The 16,726-nt window shown below is 39.8% G+C and overlaps 1 protein-coding gene across 1 annotated transcript in view; it reads right to left on the reverse strand.

Annotated features, from left to right (window-relative positions):
- LOC138764505 (protein WWC2-like) overlaps nucleotides 1-16,726 on the reverse strand; it is a 257,311-nt gene that overhangs the window by 133,749 nt on the left and 106,836 nt on the right. Inside the window, exon 2 of the mRNA XM_069940553.1 lies at nucleotides 13,632-13,741. Coding sequence (XP_069796654.1) covers nucleotides 13,632-13,741 — 110 coding nt within the window. The remainder of the gene's footprint in view (nucleotides 1-13,631; nucleotides 13,742-16,726) is intronic.

A 16,726-nucleotide genomic window follows, 5' to 3' on the forward strand; every position in this document is an offset into this window, starting at 1 on the left:
TCAATAAAGATATTGGTCTGTATGAAGCTACTTTTAATGGATCTCTGTCTTTCTTTGGTATAACTGTTATTAATGCCCTTGAAAACAACTCTGGAAATAGGCCTGTTTCAGTGGCTTGTTTAAGTACATCATGATATACCGGAAATAAAAAATCAAGAAATTCTTTATAAAATTCCATTGTAACCCGTCTTCTCCATGCGATTTTCCACTGGGCATAGATTGTAACGCCTCCTTAAGTTCTAAATCAGTAAATGAACCATCCAATGTCATAATATCCTCTTCCTCTAATAAAGGTAAAAAGTAGATATATTTAAAATAAATGATAAATGGGAGAAAGATTTAGCTATTCCTATTTCTGTGGAGGAATGATGGGATAAGTGCCTGAATAGTGTTACAAAATTAATTAATGTACAATATCATTAGTTAATTATAACTTTATTCTTCAGTTATACTTAATTCCTGAAAAATTGAAAAAATATGGATTTAGTCAGATTTGTGTTTTCGGTGTGGTGATCAGATAAGTACTTTTTTACATTCAGTGTGGGAATGTACAAAGATTAAGCCTTTTTGGGAAAAAGTAATTAAATTTTTGTGAGATTTATTCAAAATAGATTTATATGTTGATCCATGGGTATGCTTATTGGGATATATGAATACAATTGTGGCAAATTTACATTTGGAGAAACCTCATATTGCATTTATACATCTAGGATTGGTGGTGGCTAGGAGATGTGTAGCTGTAACTTGGTAAAATGATGTTGAATTGAGTATACAAAGATGGCATAATGAAATTCAATCATGTATTTATTTGGAGAAGATAATGCATAATTTGCTGAATAATTATTCTTTTTTTGTTAAAATGTGGGTTTGTATTTTAAATGTATGGGTTTAGATGTTAAGTAAAAGTTTTATATGTGATGGAAGATGTAAATGGATGGCACACTGTAAAACAATCTGTTATAACTTGATGTTGTGGTGGTACACCACCGGCCTACTGCAGGGGGAAACCTCTGTACCTGCAGGTGTGTAAGGGGACAGGACAACACCTGGGTGGCTGTCAATCATTCGGCCTTAATGGATCAAGCCCCACCCAGTTGGGTGTCAATCACCCTCGGGGATATAAGCCTGTGCCGGCCTCCCGAGGCCTCACTCAGAGTTGCTGCAGCCACAGCCAGCTTGGCTCTGTGGAAGTCTTTGTGGATTAAAGCCTGTTGTACAGTCTTTATCTTTGTGTGTGTCTGATTCTGGCTAACAGCGCACCACAGATGTTACTGTGTTTTTTCTTAAGAGTAAGCTCCAACGGGGGGAGGGATGTAGTGGGTGGGATAGGTTGGGGGGGGAGGGAGTAGTGGGGGTAGGTTTTAGATTATTTTGCATTTTTTGGTTTTGTAAACTTCTTAAATAAAATTTTCAAAAAAAAAAAGAAAGGGAAAAAAATATTAGGTGTGTCAATATTTCAGTTGAACAAAGGGAATTACAGTGGTATGAGAGGGGAACTGGCATAGGTTAACTGGAAAAGAAAGCTAGATGGAGGGGACGGCAGAACAGAATTGGTTGATATTTCTTCAAGACATAAAGAAAGCCCAGGGTATATGTATTCTAAGGAAAAGGAAAATTATGAATGGTAAAATGACAAGAGAGGTTAAAGCTAAAACAAAAGCAAAAGGGAGGGCATACAGGGTAGCAAAAATACCTGGAAAAGCAGAGGACTGGGAAATTTAAAAAAAAACACAGCGAGAGACAGTCATTAGGAAAGAAAAATGAATTATGAAAGGAAATTGGCAAATAACATACAAAAGGACACTAAGAGTTTCTTCAAATATATAAAAAGTAGAGAGACAAGAGTAGATAAAAGCCCAATAGAAAATGAAGCTGTAGAAATTATAATGGATAACAAAGAGATGGCAGAGGTACTAAATGGATATTTTGCGGCAGTCTTCACTGTGGAGGCCATTAGCAATATAGCTGGTCTCCAAGTATAGAATTAAGTATAGTCCGGATTACAAGAGAGATAGTGCCGAGTAAGATGAATGGTCTAAAAGTAGTTAAGTCTCCCGGACCGGATGAGGTGCACTCATGGGTTCTGAGGGAGGTGACCTTGGAAATTGTAGAGGTATTGGAATTGATTTTCCAGAAATCAATAGTCTCAGGCATAGTGTTCAAGGATTGGAAGGTCGCAAATGTAGTTCTGCTTTTTAAGAAAGGAGGAAAGCAGAAAAAAGGAAATTATAGGCCTATTAGTCTGACTTCGGTAGTTGGAAAGATATTGGAATCGATCCTCAAGGATCGAGGTGCATGACATGATAGGTCCAAAGCAGTATGGCTTCATGAAAGGAAGATCCTGCCTGACCAACCTAATGGAATATTTTGAGGAAATCTCAAGTAGGATGGCCAAGGGAGAGGCTGTGGATGTTGTGTGTTTGGATTTTCAAAAGGCCTTCGATAAGGTGCCACATCAGAGGTGCTTAATAAGATGAGAGCACATAGAATTTCCAGAAAAAATAATAGATTGGGTAGAGCATTGGCTGATAGGCAGGAAGTAAAGGGTGGGAATAAAGAGATCCTATTCTGGTTGGTTGTCTGTTACTAGTGGTGTTCCGCAAGGGTCGGTGTTGGGGCCACTTCTTTTTACAATGCATATTGATGATTTAGGTTTTAAATGGCACATTTTTACTAATTAATATAGCCACTCCTCTTGCTTTTGAATTATACGATGCTGCTGTTACATGTCCTACCCAATCTCTCTTTAATTTCTTGTGCTCCAATTCAGTTAAGTGTGTTTCTTGGACAAATGCTATATCAATTTTTTCCTTTTTCAGTAAATTTAGTAGCTTCTTCCTTTTAATTTGGTTATGTATTCCATTAATATTTAAAGTCATATAGTTAAGCGTAGCCATTTTATACTTTGTTTATCTTCTCTTTCCGTTTTTCCATCATTACCTTTCCTCCTTTTCCATTTCTGTTTTCTTATTTTCAACTCTTTATAAGACAACATTCCTACAACATCCAACATTTTCCTTATTCTCCTATTTATATCTTCTTTATCCCCAATCTCCCCTTCCCCTCCTGAGTTGTCCTTTATCCCTTGTCGGACAACCACATCTCCCCTCTCCATTTGGGTTTGCGAATCCACTCACAAGCGTCAACTGATTTTGCAGTGACCGCTATTTCCCCCCACCCAGCCCCCCCCAGAAAAGATTTCATTTTTCATATGTAACAAAAGTCACTCTTTTAATTCCCTCCTTATTCTCTCTATTCCATTACCTTCCCTTATTAATTCTTGTCTATACTATCTATATTTTCCTCTAAGTACAGATACATTCATGTATGCTCATTGTATCTATTCACTCTTATACCTCTTTACCCACATACATATCAATCGTGATCATTTTTACTCTCATTACACGTCTTCATCCCTCAGTCTATTTTTGTAATTGTTCTGCAAATTTTCGTGCTTCTTCTGGGTCCGAGAATAGTCTGTTTTGTTGTCCTGGAATAAATATTTTCAATACCGCTGGATGCTTTAGTATAAATTTATACCCTTTCTTCCATAAAATCGCCTTTGCTGTATTGAACTCCTTTCTCTTCTTTAGGAGTTCAAAACTTATATCTGGATAAATGAAGATTTTTTGTCCTTTATACTCCAGTGGTTTGTTGCCCTCTCTTACTTTTTCCATTGTCTTCTCCAGTACCTTTTCTCTTGTAGTATATCTTAGGAATTTTACTAAAATAGATCTTGGTTTTTGTTGTGGTTGTGGTTTAGAGGCCAATGCTCTATGTGCCCTTTCTATTTCCATTTCTTGCTGTAGTTCTGGACATCCTAGGGTCTTAGGGATCCAATCTTTTATAAACTCCCTCATATTCTTGCCTTCTTCATCTTCCTTAAGGCCCACTATCTTTATGTTATTTCTTCTGTTATAATTTTCCATTATATCTATTTTTTGAGCTTGTAGTTCTTGTGTCTCTGTAGCTTTTTTATTAGATTCCTCCAATTTCTTTTTTAAGTCTTCTACCTCCATTTCTGCTGCTACTGCCCGCTCTTCCATCTTGTCCATTTTCTTTCCCATTTCTGTTAAGGTCATATCTATTTTGTTCATTTTCCCTTCTGTGTTGTTTATTCTTCTTCTTAAATCATTAAATTCCTGTGTCTGCCATTCTTTAAATGACTCCATGTATCCTCTAACAAGAGAAAGTATATCCTTTATCTTGCCTTTCCCTTCTTCTTCTATTTCACTGTACTCTTCCTCTTCTTCTTCCACTGGGTTGGCCATCTGTTGTTTCTTTGTTGTCCTTTTCTTCTCTTCTTTCTTGTTGCCATTGTCTTCTGTGTTCTCTTCTTGCTGCAGGTGTTCTGCAGCTGTCATTGCCGGCTGTGGAGATCGACTCCCCAGCTGGTCCCCCCTCCCGTTGGTGTGTTTTTTTTCATGCGCGGTTGCGCACTTTTACTCGGCTCAGCTATACTCACTTTTCTTTCACTTTTATTTCTGTGCCTTTGTGTTTTCCCTTGTTTTTCCCGACTTTTCTGGAGAGGGCTGGAGTTCACCGTCCGGCCACTACTCCATCACGTGACTCCTGCCTTTTGATGATTTAGGTTGTGGATTAAATGGTTTCATGGCAAAGTTTGCAGATGACACCAAGATAGGTGGTAGAGTATGAAGTGTAGAAGAAATCGAAAGCTTGCAGGGAGACTTGGACAGCTTAGGAGAAATGGCAGGTGCGATATACTGTTGAGAAATGTACAGTTGTGCATTTTGGTAGAGGAAATAAATGGTCGGATTATTACTTTGTTGGGGAGAAAATTCAAAATTCAGAGGTACAAAGGGACTTGATGGGTCCTTGTGCAGGATAACCTGAAAGTTGACTGTCAGGTGTGCATTCGTTTATAAGAGTAAAGAGGTGTGGATGAGAATCTATAGGGCACTAGTGAGACCTCATTTGGAGTACTGTGTGCAGTTTTGTGCCCCATAGTTTACCAGAATGATTCCGGGAATCAGAATGATAACATATGAGGAAGGCTTAGCCGTTCTTGGACTCTATTCATTAGAATATAGAATAAGAGGGGATCTCAGAGAAACATATTGAATAATTAATGGATCGGACAGAGTAGATGTAAATAAGATGTTTTCTCCTTTTGGGTGAATACAGGACAAGAGGGCACAGTCTTAGAATTAAAAAGTACCAATTTACATCAAAGATGAGGAGAAATTTCTTTAGGCAGAGGGTAGTGGATTTGTGGAGGCAGGATCTTTGGAGGAATTTAAAAGGGAAATTGATAGGTATCTAATTAGTCAGGGTATCATGGGATATGGGGACAAGGCCGGAACATGGAACTAAATGCGAAAACAATTTAGCTCAGGGAGGTTTTATGGAGCAGTCTTGATGGGCCAAATGGCCTGCTCCTGTTCCTTTTTTTGTGATCTTTTAATAGGTTAGGACAATACTTGCCAAAACTGATACATACAGATCAAGCAGGATTTGTTAAAGGAAGGCATTCTCAAATAGTCTAGGAAGTTTATTTAATATAATACACATGGCTAAATCTGAACAAAACCCAACTATTACAGTCTCCCTAGGCACAGAAAAAGCATTCAACCATTTGGAATGGCCCTTTTTATCTAAAATACCAGAAAAATTTGGCATCGGCAGTACATTTATAAATTGGATAAAAACTTTATACCATAAACCACAAGCTAAAATAATAAATAATCAGATGTCGGTGGTGTACCCCTTGAGTAGATCGAGCAGACAGGGATTCCCCCTATCCCCAGCACTTTTTATTTTAGCAATTAAACCACTGTTGGAGAGACTAAAAAGGGGAACTGGATATAAAGGGCTTCAAAGTTGGGCAAGAAGAACACAAAATCAGTCTATTTGTTGATGATGCACCATTGTACCTATCAGACTCAGCTCAATCTTTGGAAAAGTTACAAGGAACACTCAAAAAATATAGAAAATTATCAAGCTACAAAATAAATATGATTAAAAGTAAGATAATGCCATTAACAAATTTTGAATATGAAAGATTGCAAAAAGGAAGTACATTTAAGTGGAAGATGGATGGAATAAAATATCTTGGAATAGCAACTGACATTAACTTGCAAAACCTGTACAAACTAAATTATGTTCTTCTTCTTGGGAAGATAGAAGGAGACCTGCAGAAATGGAGAGACTTACCGACTACTTTAGTGGGAAGGGTTAACTGTGTCAAAATGAAAATGATGCCAAAACCGCAGTACCTGTTTCAATCACTGCCTATTCCATTACCTAAAAACGTTTTAAGACTATTATACAACCATATTAGACAGTTCCTATGGAATAATAAGGTACCAAGAATTGCATTGGAAAAACTGACATGAGACTATGGGCTGGGAAGACTTAGATTTCCAGATTTCAAAAAACCTTACCTAGCTGTACAGGCTAGATTTCTCACAGCCTTCTTCAATAAAGACAATAACCCCTCCGCCCCCCCCCCCTCCCCCCGCATCTTGGGTTCAAATGGAGGAGGGGGAAACAAAGGACTTTATTTATAAATGTAGTTTCAAATCACTAAAGAAAAAGATGGACAACCCCATTCTAATATACATGATTAGAACGTGGTAAGAAATTAATGAATGTATAGGAAAAAAGTAGGGATATCAATAAAAGCACCATTGTGCAAAAATGTGTTATTGCCTATGACATGGACAATAGAATAATAAATTCATGGTTTGACAAAAGTATAAGATATATTAATGTCTGTTACACGGAATGAACTCTTTTGTCCTTTGAACAATTAAAACAGTGGCCAATGGGACCTTCTTCTTTATTCTCCAGCTTAGATCATTCTTAAGAGAGAAATGGGGACCAATGTTGACCCCACCTGAAATTAGTGAAACTGAACAAACTGTCTGGATGGGCAATACACCCAAATTTATAACAAAAATGTACTATGCTCTCCAGTGAAAGTGCAAAACTAGAGTTCCAGAAGTCAAGGGAAAGATAGGAGTCGGTCTTGGGTGTGGTGATTTCAGAAAGAAGCTGGTCAGATTGGTGTAAGGACAGAATGACACCAATTATAAATGCAAGTTATGGACTGGTTGAGTATAATATTTTACACCAATTATATCTTACTCCACAAAAGTTACACAGATCAAAAGCCGAAATTTCAGAGATGTGTTTCAGATGTGGGAATGAGACAGGAAGTTTTCTACATGCCATGTGGTCATGCGTGAAAGTGAGGCCATTTTGGAAAGAAATCACAGAAAAATTAACCAAGATAACAGGAATGGCCTTCATGGTCAACCCGGAGATAGGTAATTTTATGGAAGTAAACAACAAACTGACCATATATCAAATCTCATTTATAAAAATAGCACTGGCAGTAGTGAAAAAATGTATCGCTACTCCCCTCAACTTATAGCACGATGGACTGAGGAAATGAACAGCTGTATCCCTATAGAAAAAAAATCACATATAACTTAAAGAACAAATATGACACTTTTGCAAATGTCTGACAGCCACACCTAGACCACATAGGGGCTAAGATACTAATAAAAATGAACAAAAAAAGGATATCAAAGTAGCTTATATATAAAAACATAGTTTCTCCAACAGTACTCTATATACAAAATATATATGTAAGCTCTGATGGTAAATGGATCTCAATGTATGGATGGTGGGGAAGGAGGGAGAGACTGTTTTGTTTTTGTTTATTGTGTTTGTGAGAAAAAAGTTTAATATATTGTATATTTAAAATGCTACTATGTATATTTTTTGAAAAAAATCCAAAAAAAAGAATGTCCTTCCTCCGATTAAGAGACCAAAACTATACATAATGCTCAATGGCCTCATCAAGACACTATACAACTTCACTAAGACCTCTCTGCTCCTTTTGCCACACTTTACCACCTGCTTTACCTCCATTTCAATCTTCAATGGCTGAATCACTGTGACACCCAGATCTTGTTGCACCTCCCATTTTCCTAATTTGGCACCATGCACAGAGTAGTCTCCCTTTCTGCTATTGCCACCAAAGAAGAGAACCTCACAATTGCCGACATTATACTGCATCTGCCAGCCATGTCAAGGTTCCTTCATTGTCATGTAATAAATATGCAACATTTGCCAACTTTTACTTGACATAAAGGGACACAAAGAGCCTCGACCAGTTTAGCCTGGCACACCCATCAATATGAGAAATTCCTCACAGCTCAACACTGCCTTCCAACATAGTGCCATTTGCCATATTAAGGATATGAGATATAATTCCTCCAGATTATTTATATATATTATAAATAGTTGAGGTGCCAGTACTGAACTTTGTGGTAACCCAATAGTATCAGCCTGCCAATCTGAAAAGGATTCATTAATTACCACTCTCTCATTCTTGCCTGTCAACTAGTTTTCCGTCCACATCAAAGCATTATCTCTTATACCATGTTCTCTAATTTTGCACCCCAATTTCTTATGCAGGACCTTATTACAAGCCTTTTGAAATTCCAAATACAACATACCAACTGGTTCACTGTTGACCTCCTTTTACGATTAGATTTTCTATTAGATATGAGCCTCCAGTGTTAAATGTCACCATGAGAACACAGATAAGCTATATTGTAAAATGGAGATTCCCTGGAAATTTTCCTGGGAACCCGCCCGTGAACCTGCAGTGTGAAAAAGACAGCCTGGGAGTTTTAAATGGGTCCGCAGCCCTACCTTATAGGTAGGGCCACGGCCTCGGGAAATTTTCCTGGACCATTCTCTCTCTCTGCAGTATGAAGAGACAAATGGAGAAGCTTCCTGATGCCAGCACTTGCGTGCTGCATCGCCTAGGCAATTAAAATTAAAATTAAAAGATACTTACCACCAGAGAATAGTGGGCCTCTTTGGCCCGTCGTGACGGCAGCACAATGCAGGAAGAATGGCCATCCTCATTAACTATAATCCCTCACACAGTTGTATTTCCAAGAGCGGGTCCAGCTGTGTGAGGAATTGTGGGACACGAAGTTGGTCATTCATCCCGCATTGTGCCACCATCGGGATGTGCCAGAGCAGCCCCGAAATGTGGGAGGTGGGCAACCGACCGACGGAGAAAATTGAGTGAGGAGGGGAGGGAGGGAGTGGGGGAAGGGAAGGAGGAAGTGGGCAGGTGAGCGACAGACGGCCAGAAGGGTGGAAGCAGATGGGCGAGCAACCGACCTACCCATAAGTGGGAGGAAGGAAACAGGCAGGCGAGTGACTGACCCGCCGATGGCTGGGTTGAGGGAGGAAGCAGTTGGCGAGTGACGGACGGGGGAGGGGATCTTATTCTTACTCCTGTGAGTGCATAACACGTCATCGGTTGGGGGCGGGAGTCTCCCTAAATTGCTGGGGAGGGAAAGTTCCCAGGAACTTGGACCCCAGTGTGAAAGGCCTGGGAGGTCCCAACTTCCTGGAAATTTCTCCAGATCAAAGTAGGGTCTCCGCTCATCTGCAGTGTGAAAATGCCTTGTCCTCATTTTACCACTAGACCTTCTATTAGCTATGAACCTCCAGTGCTCAATGTCTCCATGAGAGCACAGATAAGCTGTTCATATTTGCTGAGGTAAAGGTAATTTTAGCTTTCAAGTAGCTGTGGTAAAATGATCAGACACAAGGATGATAACAAAATTAAAAATCTGTCAATTCCCAGCTGTATAAAGTTTCTACCAGTTTTCAAAACAAAATTTAGTAGAATTAGAAAAGAATGTGATATTTCTTAAGGCCTTATTTACTATGGGACATGAGCAATGCCAGTGTTTATTTCCCTTGAGAAGCCCTCTTGAGCTCTCACAGTTCAAATGGAAACAGTCCCACTGTTGGGAAAGGTACTCCAGAATTTTGCCCCAGTGACAATGAAAGAGTGGCGACTCATTTCTAATTCGGGCGGATGTGTGACAAAAAGGGAACTTGGAGGCAATGGAGTTCCCCTGCTCTGCTTCCCTTGATGCTTCTGGGGTATAGAGGGCTAAAAGCCTGATTTTCAGCCTTGAGTGCCGGTCATAGCAAGCCACAGTTAACACCTCTGAACCTATAAGCTGGCTGTGAAACCCAAGTCAAAATGCAGGTGGATGAAAGCACTGACATTGATCTCCTCAGCCCACCTACATTGACAGTAAAATCACCAGTAGTCTGTGAAGGGCACTCCTCCACATCCAACTAAACAAAGGTTTGAACTTTCCAGCAGTTACAAAAAGACATTCAAATTGATTAGACCAGTTTAGAATTTCGCCAACTGTGCTGTCAAACTAAACTATCAACTTGAGAAATGAGTTTAGCTATTTTAAAAGACACCTTGATACCATCAAAATCAAAACAGGACCTTTTTTTCACTTTAGTTGAATATCATTTTCAAGCTTATTTACATGAATGTAAATGGATTGCAACCACTATTAATTTATACAGCTTGACGAACCTGGTCTCCCGTCAACCATGATACCAGTGTAAGATTAAGGCTGTTAAAATGACAGGAAAATATAAAATATCTCTGAAAAAAATGCATGTTATTGAATGGAAATTAGATTTAAGAGAGCTCAGTGCCGAATATACCAGTTGAACGTTGCACACAATAGACCCTTTTTAAAGCATAATTTATTAAAGTGAAAAAGCAGCCTACCTCCCAGAGTTTACATTATAATGCGTACCTCACCAAGCACTGGCATGCCACAGATTAAAGCAAGGCTTTGAAAATTAGCATCATGCATGTTTTCAAATTCACAAAACTGTGAATATTTTTGAGAGGAATCCAGCATTGATTCAGGAGGCGTGAGGCCTCCAAGAAAAAGAAATTGTGCAATCAATTTGGGCAGGGAAATGTGACTGAGAAACAGGCAAATGTGAATGGAAGATTTTTATGCAAGTTGGAACTAATGCAAAGTGGGTGACATTTTGAGAGCACAGAGTTTGTATGTTCCTGTCAGGATCAAAGGCAAGATTAGAAGGCATAGGGAACCTTGGTTTTCGATGGACATTGGGGATTTGGTTTGGAAAAAGAGAGGGGTGTATAACAGCTATAGGCAACATGGAGCAAATGAGGTAATTGAGGCATATACAAAAATGCAAGAAAAACCTCAAAGAAAATCAGGAAAGCTAACAGAAGACATTAGGTTGCTTTGGCAGACAATGTGAAGGAAAATCCTGAGGGTTTCTATTAAGAGCAAAAGGATAGTAAGGGACAAAAATGGTTCCCTTGAAGATCAAAGTGATCAGCTTTGTATGGAGCCAAAAGACGTGGGAGAGGCTTAAATTATTATTTTTTCTTCAGTATTCACTCAGGAAAAGGGCACAGAGTCATAGGAAGTAAGGAACACAAGCAATGGAACTATGCAGATTAAAGGGGAAGTGTTTGCTGTCTTAAAGCAAATAAGGATGGATAAATCCCCAGGGTCTATCAAGATATTCCCTCGGACCTTGAGGGAGGCTAGTGTAGAAATTGAAAGGGGAGGGGGGAGCTAGTGGAGTTATTCAAGTGAACCGGTGCGGACTCGAATGGCCGACATGGCCTGTTTCTGCTCTGTAAACGGTTATATGGTTAAATATTTAAAATGTCCTTAGCCAATGGTGAGATGCCAGAGGATTGGAGGGTAGCTCACGTTGTTCCATTGTTTAAAAAAAGGCTCCAAAAGTAACCCTGGAAATTATAGGCCAGTGAGCCTGATGTCAGTAGTAAGTAAATTATTGTAAGCTGTTCTAAGAGATCCAATATACAATTATTTGGATAGCCATAAATTGATAAAGGTTAGTAAACATGGTTTTGTGTGTGGTAGGTTGTGTTTAACCAATGTTATAGAGTTTTTCGAGGAGGATACCAGGAAATTTGATGATGGAAAGGTTGTGGATATTGTCTACATGGAGTTCAGTAAGGACTTTGACAAGGTCCTGTGGTGCCTTTTTAGGAAGAGCTGCAATAATAACTCATGTTATAATCAGTAAAGAATTGTTTTAATCTCTTTTTAGATCACTTTTTAAATCACTTCCGGTTTGGCCATTCCGAAACCGGATGTGACATCATAACATTCCTGCCGCGTTTTTCAGCCTGCAGACTTCATCCCCAAGGTGGAGGGGGTCCAGCACCATCTCAGCATGGGCCCCTGGGACTCGTGGTCAGGCAGCATTACAGGGATGATTTAAACATGAATCCCTGCCTGCACAGCTGCCGCAACAGTCCCACATGGGAGGTTAGTCAGGAAAGTTCAAACATTATGTATTCATGGTGAAGTAGTGAACGAGATTCAACAATGGATAGACAGGAGAAGCTAGAGTGTAGAGGTAGATGATTGCTTCTCAGACTGGAGGCCTGTGACTAGTGGTGTTCATCAGGGATTGGTACTGGGACCATTGTTGTTTGTCATCTATATCAATGATCTGAATGATAATGTGGTAAATTGGATAAACAAGTTTGCAGATGACATTAAGATTGGAGGGGTTTGTTGACGGATAAGAAGGTTTTCAAAGCTTGCAGAGGGATTTGGACCAGCTGGAAAAATGGCAGATGGAATTTAATACAGACAAATGTGAGGTGTTGCATTTTGGAAGGACAAACCAAGAAAGGACATATACAGTAAATGTTTTGGCACTGAGGAGTGTGGTAGAACAGAGGGATCTGGGAATACAGATACATAATAATTCCTTGAAAGTGGTATCACAAGTGAATAGATTTGTAAAGAGAGCTTTTGGCATATTGGCCTTCATAAATTAAAATAATGAGTATAGGAGTTAGGATGTTATGATAAAGTTTTACAAGACAGTGGTGAGGCTAAATTTGAAGTATTGTGTGCAGTTTTCATCACTTAACTACAAGAAAGATATCAAAAAGATTGAAAGAGTGCAGAGACGATTTACTAGGATGTTACCTGGCCTTCAGGAACTGAGTTACAGGGAAAGGTTAAACAGGTTAGGACTTTATTCCCTGGAGTGTAGAAGAATGAGGGGAGATTTGATAGAGGTATTTAAAATTATGAGGGGGACAGACGGATTAAATGTAGATAGGCTTTTTTCCACTGAGGATAGGTGAAATACAAACCAGAGAACATGGGTTAAGAGTGAAAGGGGGAAAGTTTAGGGGGAACATGAGGGGGAACTTCGTCACACAGAGAGTGGTGTGGGTGTGGAACGAGCTTCCAGCTGAAGTCATGAATACGGGCTCAATTTTAACATTTAAGAGGAATTTGGACAGGTACATGGATGTGAGAGGAATGGAGGGCTATGGACTGAGTGCAGATCAATGGAACTAGGGGGAAAAAAAGATTCAGCACAGACTAAAGGGCCAAAGAGGCCTGTTTCTGTGAGGCAATGTTCTATGGGACTTATTTGTCAAAAAGTGGAGAAAAAAAGCTTAAAGATGGCAGCTTGGATGAAAGTTCGCAAAGCCAATGTTTGCCGAAAGCATGTTCAACAGAGGTTTAAAGCTCTAAGCACCAGAAGCCAGAATGGAAAAATAAGATGGATTAATCCCATTAGTGTCGATCCTCCAAACTGAATGTTGGATCAGCAATGGAGCTGGTAATTTTTAAAAACATTATATTATTGAACAGTAACTTTCATTGTGGATAAAGTTGTTCAGCATCATGTCTTGGAGAATCAAAACTGTTCAACATTGGGAAATAAATGTACCCACAAACTTGCCAAGAACCACTTACTGCTGATGTGGTCAATGTAAAAGATGCCAATCTGAGGATCATAGGCGTCCTCCCAACCCAAGGGGAGTTCATCCCCCACACAATCGGCAAATGTCAGGGGTTTGGTGAATCTGAAACAGACACAAAAAAAAATAATTGTTCGATCTGTGTTGATTGCTGGAGATTGTTTACTTTGGTAATACTTAGTTGTGTAACGAACTACTGCCGACATGGTATCTGCGAAACTAGAGGAGCCAACACTCTTGATTATTGCTGCATCAACATGATGAATGCCGACCGAGACATCCCACGACTATACTTCTGCAAGTCTGATCATCTAGGCCTCGATTTGGATGAAGCACAAAAAAGATTTATGATGATAGCCTTAGCTGTAGCAAAAAAATGTATAATGTCAACCTGGAAATCAGAAGAGACCCTGAGAATACAGCAATGGTACATAGAAATGAATAAATGTATTCTATTGGAAAAAATAATATGTAATTTAAGAAATATCGTCACATTATTCGAACAAATTTGGGAAACATACATGGAACACAACAGAGAGGGCCTACTGTGGACCTCCATCCCCTAAAATGACAGAATGAGAGGAAGACGAAATGAACTGACCCAGTGTGTAAAAGTAGATGACACAATTATCTTGTTTATTCTGATATTGTGTGATGACATTGTTTAATGGGTTTACTGTATTGTATATGTTGAATGTTTAGTGGGTGGGGAGGGGGATGGGAAGGAGGGAGGGAAGGGAGGGGGGGAAAAAAGGGAGAAAATGATACTGTGTATATTCAAGAGGGAAATGTTTGTGTGTATTTTGATTAATATGGTTCATAGTGTGAAAAATATTTTTTTTTTAAAAAAGTCTGATCACCTAGCCATACATCTACTCCCAGCGTACAAGCAGAGACTGAGGACTACAGCACCATTTGTGAAGACGTTGAAAGTATGATCAAGAGGGGCAGAGGAGCACCTGCAATACTGCTTTGAATAGGTGGACTGGACCATATTCAAGGACTTATCCTCAAACTTGAATGAATATGCCACAGTTTTCAATGACTTCATTAAGACCTAAGTGGATTAGTGTGCCCCTATGTGTACATAATGAGAGCACCCCAACCAGAAGCCGTGGATGAATCAAAAGATTTGGAACCTGCTGAGGATGAGATTGATGGCCAGTGATCCAGATCTCTTCCGGAGGTCCAAGTACAAGCTGTGGAAGGCTATCTCAGCAGCAAAGGGGCAAATCTGACAGTCAGATACTCGGTAGCTATGACAGGGCTTGAAGGCCGTTACATTGTAAACCATAAACGGGCGTGATCCTTCGCTACCTGATGAGCTGAACATCTTTTGTGATCGGTTTGAGAAGGAGAGCTCAACGAGACCTATGAGAATTCCTGCAGAAGCTGATAAACCTGTGATATCTGTCTCTGAGGCCAACATCAGGATATCTTTCAAGAGGGCATAAGACCCTGATGGCAGGGTACTGAAAATCAGTGCCAACTGACTAGCTGGAGAGTTCACAGACATTTTCAAACACTTATTGCTGCAGTAAGCGGTTCCTATCTGCTTCAAAAGAGCATCAGTCATCCCGGTGCTCAAGAATAGCAGTGAGCTGCCTCAGTGAATTTTGCCAAGTTGAATACACAACTACTGTGATGAGATGCTTTGAGAGGTTGGTCATGGCCAGAGATCACTGGTACCTAAGTAAAAACCTGGATCCACTTCAATTCACCTGTTATCACAGTTGCTCTAAAGCAGATGCAATATCACTGGCTCTCCACTCAGCCCTGGATCAGCGAGACAACAGTATCATGTACATCATGTTCATCAACTACAGCTCAGCTTTCAACACCACCCTACCCTCAGCGCTGGTCAACAAGCTCCAAAACCTAGGTGTCTGCATACCCCCTCTGCAACTGGATCCTTGACCTCCTCATCAGAAGGCCATAGTCAGTTTGAATCTTAAACAACTCTCCAACTCATAATTCAAGTGCCGTTTTCAATATTGCCGATGACTTCACGGTCATTGGCAGAATCACGGATGTTAATGAGGAAGCGTACAGAAGCGAGATACATCAGCAAGTTGAATGGTGTCAACATTAGCAAAACCAAGGAGTTGATTGTGGACTTCAGGATATCAGTAGAACATGAACAAGTCCTCATCGAGGAGTAAGCAGTGGAAAGGGTTAAGAGCTTCAAGTTCCTGGGTGCCAACATTTCTGAATATCTGTTGTTGGGCCTCCAATCATAAACAAGGCTCCCCAGTGCCTATACTTCATGAGGAACCTGAAGATATTTGGGAATGTCACCAAAGACTCTTGCAAATTTCTACACGTGTACTGTGGAAAGCTTTCACACTGGTTGTATCACTCTCTGGTATGGAGGTGCCCATGCATAGGACAAGAAAAACCTACAGAAAATTATGAACTCGGCCACCGCCATCATGGGCATCAGTCTTCACTCCACTGAGGACATCTATAAGAGGCAGTGTGTTAAGAAAGTATCCTCAAGAACCCTCACCACCCAGGCCATGCCCTCTTCATACTGTTACCATAGGGAAGGAGGCACAGGTGCCTGAAGACGAGCACCCAGTGGCACAAGGACAGTTTCTTCCCCTCTGAATGGACAAAGAACTGCTGATACAATCTCACTTTCTCTTATTTTTGCACTAATTTATTAATTTTTAAATCTAATTTATAGCAGTATTTGGACTACAGAAATGTTACAAAACCATGAATTTTGTTACAATAAATTCATATTCTGATTTTGTAAATAACTGACAGGGTAGCTGCATGTTTAAAACTTCTCAAGCATTTCACAACCGTCTGCTTCAACATCCACTAAATGTGCTACTCTGTACAGTCTTTTCCCAGAAGTTATCTTGGAGCAATTCATGTCAGGCAGGATGATTGCAGTAGATGAATTCACAAAGGGATATTTCTTTTATTTATTTGTTCAAAGGATCTGAGCATCCCTAATTTATCACCTATCTCACATTGGTTCCATGTTTAGAACATATAACCTCTGCAACTAGCTCTGGTTAGTTGCAAATCAACACTAACAATGGAATTTCCCCAGCAAATTCATAAACCCTGATGAAG

Source organism: Narcine bancroftii, chromosome 1 (assembly GCF_036971445.1).
Source record: "Narcine bancroftii isolate sNarBan1 chromosome 1, sNarBan1.hap1, whole genome shotgun sequence".
In the NCBI taxonomy this organism is placed as follows: Eukaryota; Metazoa; Chordata; class Chondrichthyes; order Torpediniformes; family Narcinidae; genus Narcine; species Narcine bancroftii.